The following is a 19,538-nucleotide window of genomic DNA, read 5'->3' on the forward strand; positions in this document are numbered from 1 at the left end:
CCACGGACCAGATCCCCAAACGAGCCTGACAAGCTGAGGGCGCTGCTCCATTCGCACATTGATCTCTCTCTCTCTATGGAGGAGGCGTCCGCGAATCGTTCTTCGGTTTCAGTTTTGATCCATCGACCTCGCAGTTGATTCTCGACTACTGACACCACACGATGGACTTTGAGAACCCCCCTCACGGGGGTTCGCCCGAATCCAAAGACGGTGGCACCGCGCCAGAAAAGCCCCGTGTTCTTCCTGATGACCTCCCAAAGTCGCTGGACGACCGACGCACTGTGCCCGAGTACGCGGGGGAGACAGAGATGTACGATGGCTGGCAAGGTTCGTCCGTTCGCATCTGGATCACTGTCACATTGCATTTCCTTCAGACGCGCTCATCTGCTGACTGATTTGCGACTTTTTTTTTCTAGGCCAATCTCAATATTTAACAGCGCCGATGGCTACGAAGCCTTTGACGTTCAATCTTGCCCTCGATGACAACTCCCACGATGAAGAGCATGAACTACAGGCACGATATTCTCGGGGATACTACGGCGATGATGAGTCCACTACGGCGCGCCTGGAGGACAGCGATGCCCGCTTGATGGAGATGCTGGCCGCACAGGCGGCGCACCGAGAGATGGATTCCTTGGGCACGGATGAGGATGATATTGCCACGGACCCCAAACTGCCCGATGCGGAGAAGAGGAATATCTTACAGAAGAGTCTGAACATGGCTGCCAGCAACGGCGATGTGGAGCGCGTGCGCAAATTGGTCAATGGGAAAGCGCGCGATTATGTGGATGTGAATCAGCCCGATGAAGAAGGAACGGTTCCATTGATATACGCCAGCTGTTTTGTGAGTATTCCTTGTGCAACGGATCGACTATACCGCCTGGAAGGCCGCTGACTCAACCAGGGCCATCAAGAAGTCGTATCGGCGCTCCTCGACGCGGGCGCGTATGTCGATGCGCAGGATCGCAACCAGTGGAGCGCATTGATGTGGGCCATGACCAACCGACACAAGACGATTGCGAAGATTCTCCTGGATCATGGCGCCGACCCGGACATCAAATCGTCATCTGGAGGGACGGCATTCGATTTCCTCCAACCGGGAACAGACATCTCCCAATATCTGCAGGAGAATGGCTATCACTTCGGTTCAAGTACCCTCGAGAATGATTTCTACGATTCCGGCTTCGGGCAAGACCGCTTCGAAGAAGAGATGGCCGAAAATGAAATGAAACGGCGCATGATGATGGAGGAGAGTGCCATCAATCTGGAGGTTGATCTGTCGAGTCTGGGACTTGACGAGAAGTTCGACGTATGTTGACTGTCTCTTTCACACCGTGTGGGATTCCGCTGACTTGGATTATAGTCGATGGATGAATTTGAAGACGATCAGCAGGAATTCGTCTGGGACAAGTGCCTGAACGATCAAATGTTCGTCTTCCAGGAGAGTGAACTGGATAAGATCCTGGACATTATCATCACCAATATGACGCCGCAGCGCTCGCCGTCTCAGAAGCCGGTGCCGGCCAATCTTATCTTCCTCAGCGCGCGGTACGCGCATTACCATGCCAGTCCTGAGCTGCTAGAGAAACTTCTCATGACGGCAATGGATAAGATCAACGACGTGGTGGAGCGCCACCAGTGGGACATGACAATTCTCGCTTTTTGGATTTCCAATGCGACGTTGCTCCTCCATTACCTAAAAAAAGACGGGGGACTGATGGAATCCACCGTGGAATTCCAACTACACCTGGCAGAGTTGATCAACGAGATTTATATTCTAATTATCCGGGACGCTGAACGACGGATGAACAAGGTGTTGGACGCGGCCATGCTGGATCATGAGACGATCCCTGGACTTGAGGACGTTCACTTCCAGAACGAGTGGAAGATCTTCCGCTCCAAGTCCAAGGCAAAGCCCGAGCCACCAGAGAAACGCTTCCGTCCGCCGTCCCCAAAGCGAAGGGCGCAAATCTCCCCTCGCAACATCACCTCTTTACTTTCCTCCACCCTCTTTGTCCTCGATCTCTACGATGTTCACTCTGTCATCACGACGCAGATCATCTCGCAACTGCTGTATTGGCTTGGTGCCGAGCTCTTCAACCGCATCATGTTGACCAAGAAATACCTAGCGCGAACAAAGGCCATGCAGATTCGGATGAATATATCAGTGATAGAAGACTGGGCCCGGGCGAATAACCGGCATCCGGAGCACTACGAGAACGGGTCCATGACGACGACGGGAGAGTCGACGGTCGAATCGGCGCGAAAACATCTGGCGCCAGTCATCCAGCTGCTGCAGTGGCTGCAATGTTTCTCGTCTCTTGGGGACGATACGGAAGCGCTGGTGACGACGCTGCTGCAACTGCAACAGCTGACCCCTACGCAGCTGCTCCAGGCCGTGAAATCGTACCGGGCCGAGGTTGGTGAAAAGGGGCTCACGAAAAACGCGATGAAGTTCCTTATCAACCTGCAACACGACCCGGATCTGTTATATCGGGAGAAGCAACGGATAGAGCGTGAAAAGGCGGCGTCGGCGGCGTCGGAGCAGGGCGATGCTCCTCCAGCTACGCCTCAGACGGAGCAGCCTCCACCGCCTCCGGAGAAGGACGATCGATCGGCTGTGCAAGAGCCGACTACGCCGTCGGCCCATCACCCTACGTCGCCGCCATCAATAACGTCGCCGCAGCCGGCCACTTCGGGACCGGAAAGCTACCTGCTCGATCCGTCGCTGACACTTCCATTTTCGTTGCCGACCAGTACGGACATGCTGGTGAGCTACGGTGCCGGGTTTGGAGGGACGAACCGGGAGCGGGCGCGCAAGTACATTCCTACGGTGCCGCCAGAAGTGCTCAGTCGGTTTGATCGGGTGTGAACATACTAGTAGTCGGTGCCTACCTATGTGGATCAGGTAGTAGTAGCTTATACATGATATGATACCTTGTATCTGGTTGAACTAGGGAATATATACCTTTGGCGTACAGCAAGATACCTTAACCAGGACAAGGCTGTAGAGAAAGCTTAATCCCACGCGGGGTTGACGTCTGGTCTTTTAGCCTTATTCAAGTTTTATCTTAAAAAAGGGAGTTCAATTCCAAAATGATGCTCGGCAGACAGATTTATTATCCCTGTGTTAGGGGGGTAGATTTTTCATTCATTCATTCATTCTTTTTTTTTCTGTAAAGTCCAGTTTGATATACTTACTTGAGTACCTGTCTGTATATTTGCAAGAATAGCCATAAACCGATCTATATAGGTAGATATGGGTATATAGAATGGATACTAAGTATCAATGACGAGATAATCTAATCTTGGTGGAGTCCCTACTACTTCCTATTAAAGCAGCAGAAGGAAAGGAGGCAGGGAGGGGAGGGTAGTGATCGTTATTAAGTGGCGTCATCATTAATTCATTATTAACTATGAAATGAATGCATGACGTTGGAAGCTGTGGTTCAGACATCCTGGTAGCTATTACTTAGGATGGTGATAATAATAATGACAATAGTAATTACAATGGTAATAATCAATCTGAGACAGACAAGCTCATCGAGGATTAATAATATAGTAGTAATTTCCACTGTGATATTTCTTTCTTAAGTACAGGCCAAAGCTACTCCTATACCAGTATTAGGTCCGTACCTAGGTTATCTACAGACCTGGGTAGGTACCTAGTACTGCTGTCTGAGTCTAGCCGCCAAGAGATAATTTCAGAGCTTATTATTGATATCTCCATTCGGAAGGAAGGTTTCCCTTTCCAGTCTAGAGGGGCACCGTGTGGATCACTGCTTACGTTGCCCAACATCAATCAGGAGACGCGGCGCATGGGATCTGTTTCATTGTTGTATTGTTGAGTCGAGGAATGGATGAGGGTATCTTCATCTCGGAATGTTATCATTACTAGAATACCTGTAGATTATGTAGCTAGTTCAGGTCTGTGCTGTATCAACCTACCAATTCCTGCTCATATGCACTGTGCATACATGCACATATGACTATGTACTTCTTGTCCTGCCAAGCAAACCTGACTAGGATGCGAGGTCATAGTGCATAAGCTCTCTGTCTAGTCTTGCCGAGGATACCCCAATCGTTCCTAGTCGCCAACGCCAAGGCCGCCATTGCTCAATCCACCAGCGTGGAGCCTCGCACTAGCTGTCTTGGGCAAGGAATACGGTTGCATCTGCAGCGCACCCCGTGACAATAACCCAAACAGGCTTCGACTGCTCGAAAAAGCTTCCGAGGGTGCTCTTCGCAGCAGCATGTCGCGAGCGCCGGCACGCAGGACGCGCTCATAGGGCCGTGACAGGGCCCCGTCGGCCAATGGCAGCCGCTGCCGATGGGTTCCGCGCGTCCGCTGGCTAGCCTGTTCACCTGCAGGAACCTCTCTTCTCATTAAGCGAGCAGGGAACTTCCCCAGCCGACTTCCGCGTCGTCAGCTACCTCTGCTTTTAGCTGTTAGCAGCCTGTCAGCCACATGGCCTCCCGCACTGTCCCCAAGCGGTTAGAGCATCCATGCAGGCGCTCGATCACGACGCGTGCCCAATCGCACGCGCCCTCCTGCCCGGGATCCCCGCGGCCAGCGAGTTGCCGGAGTTCGGCAGCGCTGCAGAAGCCCATTCAGCAGCAGACAATCTGCGACATCTGCTCCACCGCCAGTATCTATTCATTAATCTACGATCCCACGCTCATTTCGTTTCCTGGCCAAGCGCCCTCTAGCCTGCCATTAGCCGCGCCACGCGTGGCCCCGGCGGCCTTCCAGAAGGCTCGAACGAGCCCTGGAACGCGTCTCCAGCTCCGTCCCGCGAGCCTAACTGCTCCAAGAAAACGGGTTCCGGAAGCGCCACTTCCCTTCTTGGCTGCCATGCCATTTCGCGTGCATACGCCATGCCGGCTCCGGCCAATCCCGCCGCCCGCGCTGGGCCTGCGTCGGACTTTATTTGGAACTGAGTCGATACGGCTGACGAGCCGGTCTTCCCTGGAGAGAGCTGCCCGCCGCCCGTGCGCATCCATCGTGAAATTTCGTCGAGCAAGCAAGCATATTTATTCCTGTGCAAATGGAGACGCCGCCAGACCACTTCCTCCCTCCGTTCTGCCCCATTCCCTTTTTATTTAGCCTTTCTTTCTTTCTTGTTTGCGTCCCGTTCTTTTCGTTTCCTTTTCGTTTCGTGTCTCTCCCTTTTGCTTCTCTCGCTTTGTTTCTCGCCTGCCTGCCCGCATTTGCATTGCATTGCAACTCTGCGGAAGTGGGATCCGGCCCGGCCTCCCGCCAAGTCGGGGCCGCTTTGCTGCTCGCCTCGATCGACTGGTCCGATCGTGGTCTCGCGTTTGCCTGGGCATTCCAGCACCGGCAAGCAGGGCGTGCGCGTTGCCGTTGATGAGACGCTCTGCTCCATCATTGTGATTCTCCGGGGGCCGTGCTTTGCCCAGACCATTGCTCAGTCAGCAATCCCGGCTTTGCGTCGTCTTTCGTTGCCTCTGTTCTTTGGTCATCGTCGGCCCGGCAATACTCCCAGTGGACCGATGCTTACTGATTGATGATTGACTGACTGATTATTGATTGATTGATTGATCTGGCTCCATTTGAGTCTGCTCCTACCCAAGTAGGCAGTTCCCACGTCCCGCCAGCCGCGCGTTGGCCTGAAACAGTTAGAGGCGGGCGCGTTCCGAACGAGGTAATTGCAAGTCGCTCTTTCCCGATCAGTCCGCCCCTCGTACCCTCGCCGGCTGCCCTTGCCTTCTTGGTCTGTCTTGCGCGGCGGCGGAGATCTTCCTCGCAGCAAACGCTCCTTCTCTTGCGCTCCTGCACTCTTTCCTTCCTTTTCGTTGCCATTGCCTGGGGCGCTTTCTTTTCTTGTCATTTCCTTTCTTTCTCTCTCCTCGGCTTGGGGTTTGTTCTCGCTTATCTGATCGGCCCCAGTCAGCTTGGTTCGTATTGTATATGATCTTGCTGTCTTGGTTCTTGTTTTAGACTGTCCTCGTCATTTTACCTTTTCTTCGTACATATTGGTTTTTCGCCTGTCTTGACATTTTTTTTTTTACTTTGAATTTTTTTTAAAAAAAATTTTTCAATCGGGATCATTTCTTTGTTTCTGCCCTCCCGCCAGCTGCTTTTGCTCCCCCGTCCTTCATTGCAAACGCTTCGCAGTGATACCCATGTTACTCACACTCAAACCGCCCGCTCAGAACGGAATCAAAGGTCCTCATGAATACTCCGTCATTCGACAGTCTGTCCCGGCTTCCCGATCCTCTTCTACTCCTGTCACGGCCGCCTCTCCTTCGACCACAGCCTCTGCGAAACCATCCCCAGAGCGGCCGATGGACAACTCCCGTAGAGGTCTTCCTCCCCCGCCGGCCATGAGTCTCGCTCCCGAGCCCAGTCTACCCGCCGTCAGTCAGCTTCCCCCTCCCCCGCCGCAATGGCACAATTCGGACGAATCCATGCGGCAATGGCTGCAGGCAAAGGCCGAGGAGGACCGGAGACGGCAAGAAGAAGAGCGAACGCGCCAAGAGAGCCTCAGGCTAGAACAACGAAGGATTGAGCAGAGCATGCTCCGCGACTCGTTGCAGGCGGGCGTCCCGCCGCATATGGTGCCATTGATCTTCGTCGGACTGGGTGCAGGAAATCTGCCTCGCGCGACCGTGGACGCCATCCAACAACTCGTCGACCAGACCAGTACCCAAAGTCAGCCGCCGCAACACCAACGTCCCCCGCCGCCTCCCCCGCCGCCGCCATCGTCGTCCCAAGCGCCGCCGCCTCCATCCCATGCATTACCACCGGAAGTGCGACGGGACAGTCGGGGCATCCCACCGAATCCATACGGAGCACAGGCAGGGGCTCCCCTTCCGGCACCGCCTCCTCCTCCGCAGGGCGTGCCACCGTCGCCCACGCAGCAGCCGTATGGTCAGAGTCAGCAACCCCTATTGCATCCGCAGCCTGCTGATCCGCGCGCCCCTCTCTCAACCCTATCGCGCATCAATACGGCGGAAATACACATCCAACCTCCTCCTCCGAATGTAGGCGCAGGACAGTATCAACCGGGTGCGGCTGCACCGCCGCCACCTGCGGCACCCGTTAAATCGGAAACGCAGCAGCAACAGTCTCCTTCCATCTATTTCCACCACTGGGTTCCGCCAGGCCAGTCACAGCCTACGACGCCGTCCGGGAGAGGACAGCAGGAATCCACACCTTCCTCGCAGTCTCATCTCCGGTCGGAATTCCAGAGCTCCCCTGGGAGGAAACGCAAGGCTCAGGGCTCTCATCCGCCCCCTCCTCCACCGTCGTCACAGCCTACCGAACCATCCCAGTCACCGCGACATGCGACCCCGGCGCGGCGCGGACCCGGCCAAGGACATCTCCGTCAGCAGAGTGACACGAGTCATGAGCCCCGTTATCAAGAGTTTCAGGGGTCTGAGCAGGAGAGTGCACATCGGCAAGCCCGATCGGGTCAGTCCATCATTAATCCAGCACCTCCTCCCTCCGAGAGAGATCCGATCAGGAGGAGCAGTGGCTCAGGTCCCGAGACTCAACCAGTTAGTGACGGGAGGGAACAGCATCCCGTGTCGGCGCCCAGCGCTCCACAGAGCCGCTATGGGGAGCCCCAAACCTCCCAACCTGGTGGGTACGGCGGCTATCCTTCCCACGATAGCAGTCGCCGATAACTTGACAACGGCGGCGGTAGCAGCAGCAGCAGCAGCAGCAGCAGCAGCAGCAGACATGCCAGCACTGCAAAATAGTGCTCTAGAAGTACTTGGACATTTGATACCCTTTTGGGTGAGGAGTGGTTTCAGTTTATCTTTTTTTTTTCCCTTCAACGGGTTTCCTGTCTTGTCCTTTATGGAGGGATTCTGGCGTCCTGCCTTACTTCGTGGACATATCTATACTCTTTGATGATCTTTCGGCTGGTTCCGACAAGGTCTGTATAAAGTTTGGCTGGTAGATATTGGATAGAAGTAGCTGGATATCCAGCTTCGTTGCAAAGGTTTCCAAAGTATATTTTTCTGTCGACAGGCGGGTGAAACAGAGAAAAATAGAGGCAAACAGTTGTCAGGTCAATTAACGATGTACAAGAGACAAAATTAAGGGCGTATTTCTTTCCTTCGGAGATCTTAATCATTCCAGGTTAAATATCATCGCCTCTACCATATACTACCATATACATAGAAACATTAATGACTGTCAGTACTTTAAACAAGAAAAGAAAAAGAAAAAGAAAAACGGGAATATGGTGGAATGGACTATGAATGTAAAGCCCGCTTAGAAAGTGGATAGTAAAGAAGCCAGCCAGTCAATCAGTCAATCAGTCAATCAATTAGTCCTTGGTATAAACAGACAGACAGACAGACAGACAAACCAGGTAATATATATACGTATATATAGTTAGTTTTTCCCTATCTATAAACATATTTACATGAAGAAGTGCATGGAAATTATAACGAAAGTAAAGACTAAAGGGGTAAAAAAAGAAAGAGAGAGAGAGAAACAGAAACAGCAGCGAAGGTAGGTAGATAAGAAATAAGAAATCAGTAGGGAAAGTAATGTATCTGAGACTGAGCAAGTAGGATGATGGATGATGAAGGAAAAGTGTCAATGAGTGTAGTGTATTAAAAAGCAAATGATTTAAATATAAGGAAAGAAAATGAAATGAAAGGAGTGATGTAGGATCGACACATAAACCTATGGAGGGTTTGTAGGGTTACCCTCGATGTTTCTGCTGCTGTTCCTCTCATTGTTGGTGCTGTTGTTACTGCCACTGCTAAAAACACCAGACCCAGTCTGCATCTGGTCTGGACATCGTTCAATCTCCTCCTCATCAACCGCGGGGATCGTTGCTGTTGCGGGAGCAGCAGGTTTTGCCTTTACGCTCCGCCACTCCAGCAGCAACGTCGAGACAAACGCCAATCCCGCCAAAGGGACCGCCGCGACAAACACCTTCTGCAGCGCCGCGTTGTACACGGCGATCATGGCCGGAAGGTCGGCCGGGTCGATCGTGGAGCGGAACTTGGTCGCGCCGGCCGCGATGACGGCTTCGATGTCGATGCCCGGCAGCTCGTTCGCGTGGCTGGCCCGGCGGAGGTCGTTGGACAAAATGCTGTTGCCGATCGAGACGAAGACCGCGCCGCCCAGGCTCTGGAAGCAGGTCACTGCCGCCGTCGCGATGGGGATCTGTTCCAGCCGGAGCACGGCCTGCACCGCGGTGAAGCTCTGCTGGATCGCGATGCCGACGCCCACGGCTGCCAGGAAGACGTAGCCGACCCACTGCGCGGTGGTGGTCGTGGGCTGTAGCGTGCTCAGCAAGCCCGATGCCGCCGTGGCGATGGCGCAGCCGATGATGGCCGGCGGCGTGAAGTAGCCCGTCTTGGTGACGAAGATGCCGCTGAGCAGGCTGAAGATGGCGTTCGGCAGGACGAACGGGAGCATGTCCACGCCCGACCGCTCCGTCGACACGCCCTTGATCGCCTGGAACCAGATGGGGAGGTAGTAGCCGTGCAGCAGCATGGTGCCGTAGATGAAGAAGGCCATGATGCAGCTTCCGGCGACGGTGCGACGCATCAGGATGCTCGGGTCGATCAGGGCCCGCTCCTTGCGGTGCCACTGCCACGCGATGAAGACGAGAAGCGTCGCGGCAAATCCGCAAAGAAGGCCGACCACTAGCGGGCTGGACCATGCGTAGTCCTTGCTATTGTATTCCAAGGCCAGGAACAGCATCACAAATGCCGCGAGTACAAGGAAGCTTCCTGCGATGTCGAGCTGCAAGAGCCTTCGGACGAAGCCATTGTCGCGGCTGCGTTGCTTGGATGACTTGAATAAGAACACAATCACTAGCATGGTGACGCTGCCAATGGGCAGGTTGAAATAGAAGCTATGCAGTTAGCATCCCAGTCTGAAGAGAACGTCATCACAACTTACCACCACCGCCATGTAACCATGCCCGTGAACACGCCACCGAGGATGGGACCAGCAGCGGCCCCAACTCCGTACCTAGTACGACATTAGCATATTGCAAACTTGTCACGAGGAAAAGAGCCTACATCACTCCGATAGCAGCCGTATACAGAGGCCTCATTTCCAGCGGCACAGCGTGGGCCACCATGACGAATGCGCCCGTTAGGATTCCTGCACTTCCCCAGCCTGCAATAGCTCGGCCCACGATGAGGGCTGTCGAATTCGGAGCAATGGCACAGATCAGACTGCCCAGCTCGAAGACTGCCACGGAGTGGAGGAACGTCCACTTGACGTCGAACAGGGTGAAGATCCGTCCATAGGTGGGTTGTAACGCGCAGGCAGTGACGAGATATGCAGAGCCGTACCATCCGACGGCGGACGTCGAATGGAATTCATTTGTGATCGAGGGAATAGCCTAGTTGCATAAGTAGTGATTCCAACACAGAAAAAGTACACTCGGGGACAAGGCTTACCGTCGTAATAATAGTCCTGTCCAGCGATACCAGCAAGACGGCCAGACAGATCCCAGCGATCAATAACGAGAGCACGACAGCGTGCTGATCGTGAGGGTTGTTTCTTTCCTTTTCGTCTGATCCTTGCGGTTGCTGTTCTGCAACAGCACCATCCAATTGAGCTTGTTCAGGATGGGGAGGCTTCTTTTCCTCCCCCGTTGTCGGATTTGGCGAGCGCAAACTATCTTTGACCTCTGCGAAGTCATCTTCTAGTTTCGAGTCCCTCTTTGTCGTCGTCTCGAGCTTCGCTGAGGCTGCGTCCCGGATGGTGCCATCTTCCGGGGCGTCGGAGAATTGTCCGTCTTCGTGCTCAAAGGATTCTTCGTCTTCACTTGAGCTTTCCGGCACGGGCGACAACGTCTGCGGTGGCGTCGACTGCTCTATGCGTACCTGGAAAGGCGGCCCGTCATAGAGCAGTTTTCGTATGGGATCAGATGGTTCCATAGACGGCATTGTCTCAGCTGGGAAGTATTTGCCACGATGTCTTGCACCGGTAGAAACAAACGAATGACTTTCAGGAAGGAAAAAGCTCAAGCAAATATCTTCAGTCAAGACATGGATTGATTAGCGCTGAACAATGCCAGAACGCCGCCGTGAGTCCGTGTCATGGGGAGAAGGAATTCGACGACACGAGAATCAGCTGCTTCAACGCGACGACGATGTCATCTGGCTGGTATGAAGGATGGACTTTGTTGGAGACAGACAATTCCACAGGGGGCCAGTCCTACGTTCCGATCCCTAATCGAGCTTTGTAGTTCCTAGTTCCTTGTTGCCTAGTTTGCTAGTTGCCGTGCTCTGTTGACAGTTGACTAGGAAGAGAAGCGGTGTCTGAAGGTGGACCACGGCCGCATCACGAGAAATAGTGGAACCAGACGCATGCGTAGGAATCAGTAGACTCGAGGCAAATATGCATCACGCAGGAAGTCTTCAGGAAATCTGCATCTCGTCTCCACTCTGGGCAGAAACCCTGTAGAAGGGGATGAAGGCCCTGTCGTTCTTCAGCTGCAGGGAGCATTGGCGCGTTGCCAGAGATGAAGACCGTCACGCGCAGGAACAGGGGGCCAACGTGCCCTGCAGGTGGTAGTTGATTAACTCCTAGACAGGAACAGGCAAAACTAAATCGAAGCACAAATAGGACTAGGTAAGGGCTAGAATATAGCGAGCTATCGATCGGTGAAGTCGGAATAAACTGGTGGCCCCCTCGCATGACTAGTACTAGTGATTAATTTAGGGCTGGATCCGATCGATCGATCGGAGGGCGTTGCAGATCGGTATCGATAGCTGGTTTGTTACGGCGCCGTTACGCGTATTGCTACGGTACGCCGTACTATACAGTACATCGTACAGGCATACGTCCTCGTCCTTCAATAGATAAGGATGCATATTCATTAAACTAGCTTATGCACTTGGCATTTATTCTATAGTACCAGTAACATGCAAGGACTTGCACTGAAACTAGGAATTATGATCTTCATCCAGTCTCCTTTCCATGTGGAGATGGACGTACTATTGTTATGTAGGAGCCAGGAGGACAGATACGTAGCAGAGGATTCTCTTGAAAGGATAACGCGATGGACAGTCCTTGGCAGGGGAGCATTCTGACTTCTCTTCGGTAGGTATGAGGCAGTTGGATAGGCAGAGGCAATTCAGGTACATGATTCCCTAATCCCTACTTAGGATTCTGACCTTTCTTCTGTCACAGCGAACAGAAGAGCAGGACTGTTCATCTGTGGTCGTCGCAGTCAAAAGCCATCGACCACGTCCAGCGCATCCTTTTGAGGGCATGATAGGATTGTGTTCGAGTACGCCTTCACAGAATCATCCGGCATATGTCTACATGCCCACCATGTCGCTGAGCCCGTTGCCCTTCCATCTCGGTGACTTCTCCATCCCGTCATCGTGGATCTGGACGCTGCTTTTGACCATCGTCGTCCTGACCAATTTCAAGTGCCTCCCGCTAGCATGGCATGTGAGTATGTTGGCTGAATGTTCAGGTCCAGTTTCACAGTTTCTGACAGCACGCCGTCTGGTAGATCCGCGTGCTTCGAGGATATCGATACCTGCTACGATCCAACCGGCCGAGGGATGGTCCTACGCCCGCGCAGCTCTTTCAGCCGCTGATCATTTCGTCGGGGAATTCGCTGTTTGAATTGGACTATAACATACACAGTAAGCTTTTTTTTTCTTTCGATTGCAACGGTTTAGGACTTCGACTCATGCTCGCAGAATCGAACAGCACCTACTTCGCCGACCTGGACATCGCGCGATGCCATCTGATGTGCACGCTGTTCTCGCGCGGCGTGGACTACGCGCGCAACGCCCGAAAACGAGCCGGCATTCTGGGCGTCTCTGACGATCTGATCGGCCTAGCCCTGGGGGCTGTGAGCTGCACCTTCCGGAAGGAAGTGAAGCCGGGCCAACAGTACGAGATCTGGACGCGCGTGCTCACCTGGGATGAGAAATGGATGTACATCGTCTCACACTTTGTGCGCAAGGACGTCGTGCGACCGCGCTCCTTCACTTTCATGTCCAGCCAGTCTCGTGCTCCTCGACAGGGAAAACTCAAGGATCTGGCGGGCAAAGAAGACGCCATCTTCGCCTCCGCACTGAGCAAATGCGTCTGGAAGAAGGGCCGTCGTACGGTCCCGCCGGAGATCATGCTGCAGGTCTCCGGCCTGCTGCCCGCTCGACCAGGACAGGAAGACTTCGTGGCTGCCCTGTTCGACGAGCCGCTGGGCAAGCTCACGTTCTCCAAGCAGGCGGAGGAATACTACGACATCCCGTTCAAGATGCTCGAGAAGATCGAGACGGCGTGGGACACGCTCAAAGAGCACTTTGTCTCGATGGAGTCGGATGAGCAGACCGAAGAGGAGGGCCTGATCAAGGATATGCATATGGGTCGTCGCCAGCGGCGCACAGAAGAATGGACCTGGGAACGGGTCGAAGCTGAAAGGCAACGGGGTATGGAGATCGCCAAGTGTCTTGCGCAGCTGGACCAGCTGCATGGCGAGTTCTCTGCCGATACAGACGCCTTGGCATGGCGACGAGATTGGTGGTGAGAAAGGAATATCGGTGTAATTTACTCAACTTGGACATCTTCGAACAGCTGGACTATAGGCTGTACTGTCCTATAATATAATATCTACTCTGCATCACCATGTCTCATCTCTGAAACGGCATGAAGCAAGCCAAGCGTTACGTAGATGCGTACCTGATAAACGACGAGCTAAGCAGGAACTAAGGACATAGGTAGCGATTCCACATCTGAGACACGGTCTTTGTATATTGCAAACTCGGTGTTTGCCATCACACTCTGTCCATACTCAATAGTTCGATAACCATTGCATATGACATATCCGGCCAACTAGCGACTTGGCACATGTGTCTGACTCTGGCATCTGGAGCCATAATCATGGTACAGTAGTATGTGCAACCATATGCTTATCGTCTCCATTGATTGGATTGCATGCAACATGGCGAAGGTTGACATGGCTTCTTGTGTTCATTCTTTCTCCTGCTTATAGATATACTTTATTTATCTACCAGAAGTCGACCAGTAAATATCAGAAACATCATGTTCTCTGTACAGAATAGAATAGAAATAGACATGCATTACGGCATTACTATTGAGCTCCTTGCATCTGCAATACCGATTCTGTATCATACACCTGCATGTACAGTGCATACTACAGTTTCATAGTTCATATTACCTCTGTGCTGGATCTGCATCACATGGAAAATGATGTATGGGACCGAACAGGGTTCTTACGGGAAAACTGCCTACCAGATAAGGTATAATGTGTATTTGATATAAATCATAAGCATATAGGTGGCATGTATTTAGGACGGTAGATATAGATACAGGCTGATAAATTAACAATCGGTATAGTGTAGAACAATCACATGAGTTACGCCACGTGTGCCAACAAGAGCTTCGTTCAGATATCATATGAATGATGATAAGAGGAACAGAAACTATCGAAATATAAAATAACTCCCAGCGCCGAGCGCGTCAGCAAAAAATAATCACAGAATAATGGTCATAAAATCTTAGAAGAGAAAAAAAATAAATCGAAGACGGATATTAAAAAAAAGATTGGAACCAACGAAGGGAAGTCGAAGAGAAGCCAAGACACGAATGTAAAAATACCGAGCTGTAGTTCTTCTAGCCTGTTTATTCAATCTCCCGTCAGTGAATCGCTGGCGACCAACCGCCCTGCCCGTCTACCCCAAGACGAATATAAAAAAAAATCCAGAACGGTCTTGAGGTTCTGCCTGTAATCATACCCAAGTCACAATACCACCCAGACTTGCCAGTACAGCCAAACCTCCCATTTAATCATGCTGTCTCTGGATTGCTGACGCAGCCCACTGCCCCTTGCTGGATTCAACCATGTCCATGCTCGCAGGCCCGAAACGACTGCGAGCAGACTTGAGCGTTTCCGCCGCTCGTCCAGTCGCAGTAGCGGCTCCCTGCTCCTTGGCGGCTGACTGGGCGGCAACCTGCTTGCGATTCTTCTCCACTGGCTTCTTGTAGGTCGAGATGTAGAAGCAAATAAAGAGCATCAAGTACGAGGTGAGGATCAAACAACCAGAAGCTGCAGCAAAGAGCTCACCCTCACACCGGCCGATATGGAAACTGTGGTATCCCCATTCATCCGCGTAGTGATCCCAGGTTGCGAAATAGACGAATCCTGTGCAAGATGACCTCATCAGCTTCTCTTCCTTTATCGACTGCCGTGTCTGGAGATCGTACCCAAATCGAGAATGAACTGGATAATCTGCAACCGAGTGATCCACTCCTTCCACCAGATGCGGATCCCCCGTGCACTCTGGAAGTAGTACCAGTACATGATCACGTGCACAGTCAAGTTCAGCGTAATGGGAACCCATGAGAGCGGTGTCCTGCCAATGAGTTGGGTGTAGCAGAGGAACGCAGTAGCGCCGTGATGATACGTGTGAAGGAAGGCTGTATAAACCAGTTAGCCGTGTTGTGCTCCAACTCGCCGCCGGAAGACGACCAACTGACTCAATGGCTTCTTCTTCAGGACGAGGAAAATGGTGTCCAGCAGTTCGAAGTATTTCGTAAGATAGTTGAGCTATGATTCATTAGCAAACGGAGAACATCACCAGGTCCAAGCCTGGGTACCCACGTAGTACAGCACGACCAATTGCTTCGTCCATCCTGGGCCACTGCAGATGCACTTGTATAGCCCGTGCTTCCAGAGCGACGGGATTATCTGTTCCAGAAAGAGTGCCAGCAAGGCCCCGCTAATGACGGTCAAAACAAAGTTATGCAGCATGAACAGGGTCTTCAGCTTGAAGGGCTGGCGCTTTTTCATTAACTCCCACCCGGCCCAGATGGTGAAATAGTACAGCGAGATCATGACAAAGGTTTCTTTGAACGTAGACATGGGCGTCACGCCCACCCTGAAGCGAAACTGGGTCACAGGATATCCGACAATGGCGGTCCATGCTCGGTCGAACAGCGCCCACGGGGAGATCTTCAGCAAGGCCGGGCCGGGGAAGGCATCCAACTGGTTGGTCGACATGGTGACGGGACAAGAAAATTAGGTAAAAAGAAAGAAGAAAGATAACAGCGTAGGGAACGATCGAAAAGAATAGGACGGGTCTGGAGGTACTGAACGACCGCAGAGGGGTAGATATATACGGCGGAGCAAGGCTTCCCTGCAGTTCCGTGCTCTCCGGGAACCGGAAACAGAGCCGCCAGCGTCACGGGAGAAAAGACTGAGGCCTGCACGGGGCGGGGTCGAAAGAGAAGGAGAGACGGACACTGGGCTCGACACTAAGGCAGCTGTCAGCGATATATAATCTGTAGGAGATAGGAAGCTGTGGGCAGAAGGGAACAAGGGCGTACGGTGATAGCCAGAGAATCCGGCGAGACCCACTACATAGGAACGGAGAACCGGGGGGTTTCTGAGGTGAAAGGACGGGCACAGCTGCCTCTGAGAAACGCGACGACCTTGCAGACGCTTGCACGAAGGCTCTCCAATGTCAATGGGCGAGGCAATGGGAGTCCGGGTCGTGGCTGCGCAGATTGCTGGCGAGCGGCTGCGGGGGGAAGGAGGCGGTCCCAGATCGAGGAAGCGATAGATTCGATAGTTCAGGCTCGATGCGTGGCATGCAGTTAGGCGCGGAAATAAGAAGCGCCGAGCAGCTGATTACTCAGGCGCCAGTTGCAGCGCAGCCATGACGCATACACTCGTTCCTTCCTCAATTGGCCCGCAGCGAGGCCCGCCAAGGGCTCCTTCCTTTCTTCTGCCACGAAGCAGACGGCCGTGGACCAGGGAAAGGAAAGAGCGTGTCACGCGAATTGAGTCCCTTGGTTGCCCGTTTGGGTACATTGGAGATCCCTTTAGGCGATACCGCCCAAAGTGTAATTCCATTATTGAAGATGGAGTGGGATTTTAGCTTCCTGCAGAGTCAAATGCCAGTGGAGGGCGGCTGTTGTTTACTATACTCATGCAAGGATGGTGCCACGCTAGAGGAAATAAGGCATGTTTAGTATGCGACTTGGCAGCTAGGGCTGATCAGTAGTTTTGCCGCCACGAAGCTAGTCTACCGTTTTATCGGTGTTCTCCATCGTCATGCTTGTATAGCAGGAGTCCAAGGTTCAGACCGTGATCATTTGCAGGAGACGTGGAGAAAGCTGTCTCCAAAGGGCACCCCTCCGCAGTGCCTGCCTCTGCATGCGACCGATCTGTATTGTGTTCGGCCGTCATGTAACAATACCGTTCGATACCCGTCATGACGCCCCCTTACACGACATTACCGGCGTACGATAAACACCGCAATCACGCCTTCTCCTCGCATGCAACCTCCTCGACCATCCTTGCGGTCTTTTGTCACAACCTCGCAGCCAAGACGGCAAACGGCAGAGCTAGATGCAGATGAGCTCTTGTTCAAACTCAGACCGTAACAATGCCTTGTTCCCCCATTTTGATTCTCATTTGCCACTTCTTAGCCTCAGTGGTGTTGTATACAGTACGATCCGTACTGTATTCCAGGAAGGAGACCCGGATAGTCTAGTCGCCGAGTCCCTGCCTGAGGTTGGCCACATTGGCAATTTGGCATTCGCAGCTGCAGTCTTTCAATGACCATCCCTTTCTTGCATGTGAGGAGTCAATCTCCAGGAACTTGACAAAGGAGGCTGTTTCCTCAAATATAACTAGCAGGCCTATCTTTCGCTGTAGATCATCTTGACCGCGGTTCTCGACGCTGGCTCGTCTTGTGCTTCGTCGAGCTCGCGGCCTGTCTCTCGTTTTGTTTCTGTCCACTGTCACTCGTTTCGGCTGTCCAAAATGGCAGCTCCCAAAGCCAGCAAAGCACCCTTCAAGGTGCGTTTCGTCCCGTTGATGATTGCATCGACCATCGCGGCCGGTGTGCTCTCCAGGTTGACGGCCTTGAACACGGCCACGGCTCTCATTTACATCTACTCCATCGCCATTCCAGCCTACGTCTTCTACTGGTCGTACCTTTACCCTTATTACCTCTCGCCGCTGCGACATGTCCCCACGGTTCCCGGCACTCCTCTTTGGGGACAACTATTCGACATCATCAACAATGAAGTCGGTGTCTGCCAGCGTGAATGGCACAAAAAGTATGGCCCCATTGTTCGATACTTCTTCCCGTTGGGCACGGAGAGGCTGTCGATTGCGGAGGACTCGGCCCTCAGGCAAATGACGGTCAAAAACCCGTACAACTATCCTAAACCAGTCGGGGCGAGGAAGTGGATGACTCGAATTTTGGGAGAAGGAATTCTGCTTGCAGAAGGCAATGCCCATGTTCACCAGCGCAAGGCCCTCACTCCCGGTTTCTCAATCGGTTCCATCAGGACGCTTGCTCCCATTTTCTGGCGCAAGGCCTTCCTTCTGTCCAAGCTGTGGGAGGAGGAGATCGCCCAGAGCAAGACGAACACCATGTCCTTCGAGGTCCTCGAGTGGCTTAACCGAACGACACTAGACATCATCAGTGAGGCGGGTTTTGGTACCGAGGTTAACTCGCTGGAGAACCCGGATACCCCTCTGCGAGAGGCCTACCGGAAGGTCTTTGTGTTCGACACAGCCAGCCGGGTGATGCATGGGCTGCAGACTCTGTTCCCCATGACCAAGTACTTGCCGGTCAAGATGAATCGTGACATGGAGACATCCCGGAGCATCATTCTGCGTTCCGCGACCAAAATCATCAAGGAAAAGCAGGCCTCTGCGAATCCAGCGGACAAGGACATCCTCTCCCTCTTGGTCCGTGATAACCTCAAACTACAGGCTGCCGGCGAGACAGGCCTCAGCTTCGAGACGATGAGGGATCAAGTAATGACCTTCCTGGGTGCCGGACACGACACGACCGCCACGGGGGTCGCCTGGACGTTGCACCTTCTCAGCAAGCATCCAAACATTCAGACCCGGTTGCGCGAGGAGATCCGCACTCACTTCCCCTTCCTTTTCGACTCTGCCACTCGGGAAACCTTTGACACGAGCAAGATCGACCCGGACCATCTCCCATACCTAGACAACGTCTGCCGGGAGTCACTGCGGTACATTCCCCCGATCCCCATGACGGTGCGGGAGCTGGTCGAAGACGACCAACTGGGTGAATACACCGTGCCCAAGGGTACGACCGTCCTGGTCTACTCCAACGCCATCAACCGGCTGCCCGAATACTGGGGTCCGACCGCCGACGTCTTCGACCCAGACCGATGGGACAACCTTCCGGAGTCGTACACTACCAACGCCTTCATGACTTTCTTGCAGGGGCCTCGCGGCTGCATCGGGCGCAAATTCGCCGAGACGGAGATGAAGATCCTGCTCTGCGTGCTGCTTAGCAAGTTCAGCTTCGCGCGGGACGAGTCTGTGCAGGATCCCGAGGAGCTGAAGATGTGGCGGCTGGTCCTGCGGCCGAGGGACGGTATCTTGTTGAAGGTGTCGAAGCTTGAATAAATACATACATACGGTCAGCAATCTTGGAATGAATGAAATAAAACTTGTTGGTTGGAGATTGGGAAAAAAAAAGTGAAAATCATGTGGATGAACTGATCAATCCATTTCTTTCTCTCGGCTATTAGAGAGGCA

At 53.0% G+C, this 19,538-nt stretch overlaps 6 protein-coding genes across 6 annotated transcripts; 4 read left to right on the plus strand and 2 right to left on the minus strand.

Annotated features, from left to right (window-relative positions):
* Positions 1-161: 161 nt before the first annotated feature.
* T310_2337 (DIL and Ankyrin domain protein) lies at positions 162-2,872 on the plus strand (the record flags this gene model as incomplete). Its single annotated transcript, XM_013474778.1, has 4 exons — positions 162-327; positions 417-844; positions 905-1,309; positions 1,364-2,872. The coding sequence occupies 4 exons, from the start codon at positions 162-164 to the stop codon at positions 2,870-2,872; spliced, it is 2,508 nt and encodes an 835-aa protein (XP_013330232.1).
* A 3,275-nt stretch (positions 2,873-6,147) lies between these two features.
* Positions 6,148-7,653, plus strand: T310_2338 (uncharacterized protein; the record flags this gene model as incomplete). The annotated part of the gene is made up of 1 exon (XM_013474779.1): positions 6,148-7,653. One exon carries the CDS (start codon positions 6,148-6,150, stop codon positions 7,651-7,653), a length of 1,506 nt encoding a protein of 501 aa, XP_013330233.1.
* A 1,015-nt stretch (positions 7,654-8,668) lies between these two features.
* T310_2339 (uncharacterized protein) lies at positions 8,669-10,902 on the minus strand (the record flags this gene model as incomplete). Its single annotated transcript, XM_013474780.1, has 4 exons — positions 8,669-9,854; positions 9,902-9,973; positions 10,024-10,352; positions 10,411-10,902. The coding sequence occupies 4 exons, from the start codon at positions 10,900-10,902 to the stop codon at positions 8,669-8,671; spliced, it is 2,079 nt and encodes a 692-aa protein (XP_013330234.1).
* Positions 10,903-12,295: 1,393 nt separating this feature from the next.
* T310_2340 (uncharacterized protein) lies at positions 12,296-14,402 on the plus strand (the record flags this gene model as incomplete). Its single annotated transcript, XM_013474781.1, has 6 exons — positions 12,296-12,418; positions 12,483-12,618; positions 12,676-13,504; positions 13,818-13,872; positions 14,150-14,241; positions 14,339-14,402. The coding sequence occupies 6 exons, from the start codon at positions 12,296-12,298 to the stop codon at positions 14,400-14,402; spliced, it is 1,299 nt and encodes a 432-aa protein (XP_013330235.1).
* Positions 14,403-14,784: 382 nt separating this feature from the next.
* On the minus strand, positions 14,785-16,001 carry T310_2341 (GNS1/SUR4 family protein; the record flags this gene model as incomplete). The annotated part of the gene is made up of 2 exons (XM_013474782.1): positions 14,785-15,548; positions 15,599-16,001. The coding sequence occupies 2 exons, from the start codon at positions 15,999-16,001 to the stop codon at positions 14,785-14,787; spliced, it is 1,167 nt and encodes a 388-aa protein (XP_013330236.1).
* A 1,770-nt stretch (positions 16,002-17,771) lies between these two features.
* Positions 17,772-19,406, plus strand: T310_2342 (Cytochrome P450; the record flags this gene model as incomplete). The annotated part of the gene is made up of 1 exon (XM_013474783.1): positions 17,772-19,406. The coding sequence occupies one exon, from the start codon at positions 17,772-17,774 to the stop codon at positions 19,404-19,406; it is 1,635 nt and encodes a 544-aa protein (XP_013330237.1).
* Positions 19,407-19,538: the final 132 nt, after the last annotated feature.

The sequence above is a fragment of the Rasamsonia emersonii genome (genome assembly GCF_000968595.1).
Source record: "Rasamsonia emersonii CBS 393.64 chromosome Unknown ctg1118621760023, whole genome shotgun sequence".
NCBI classification, from domain to species: domain Eukaryota; kingdom Fungi; phylum Ascomycota; class Eurotiomycetes; order Eurotiales; family Trichocomaceae; genus Rasamsonia; species Rasamsonia emersonii.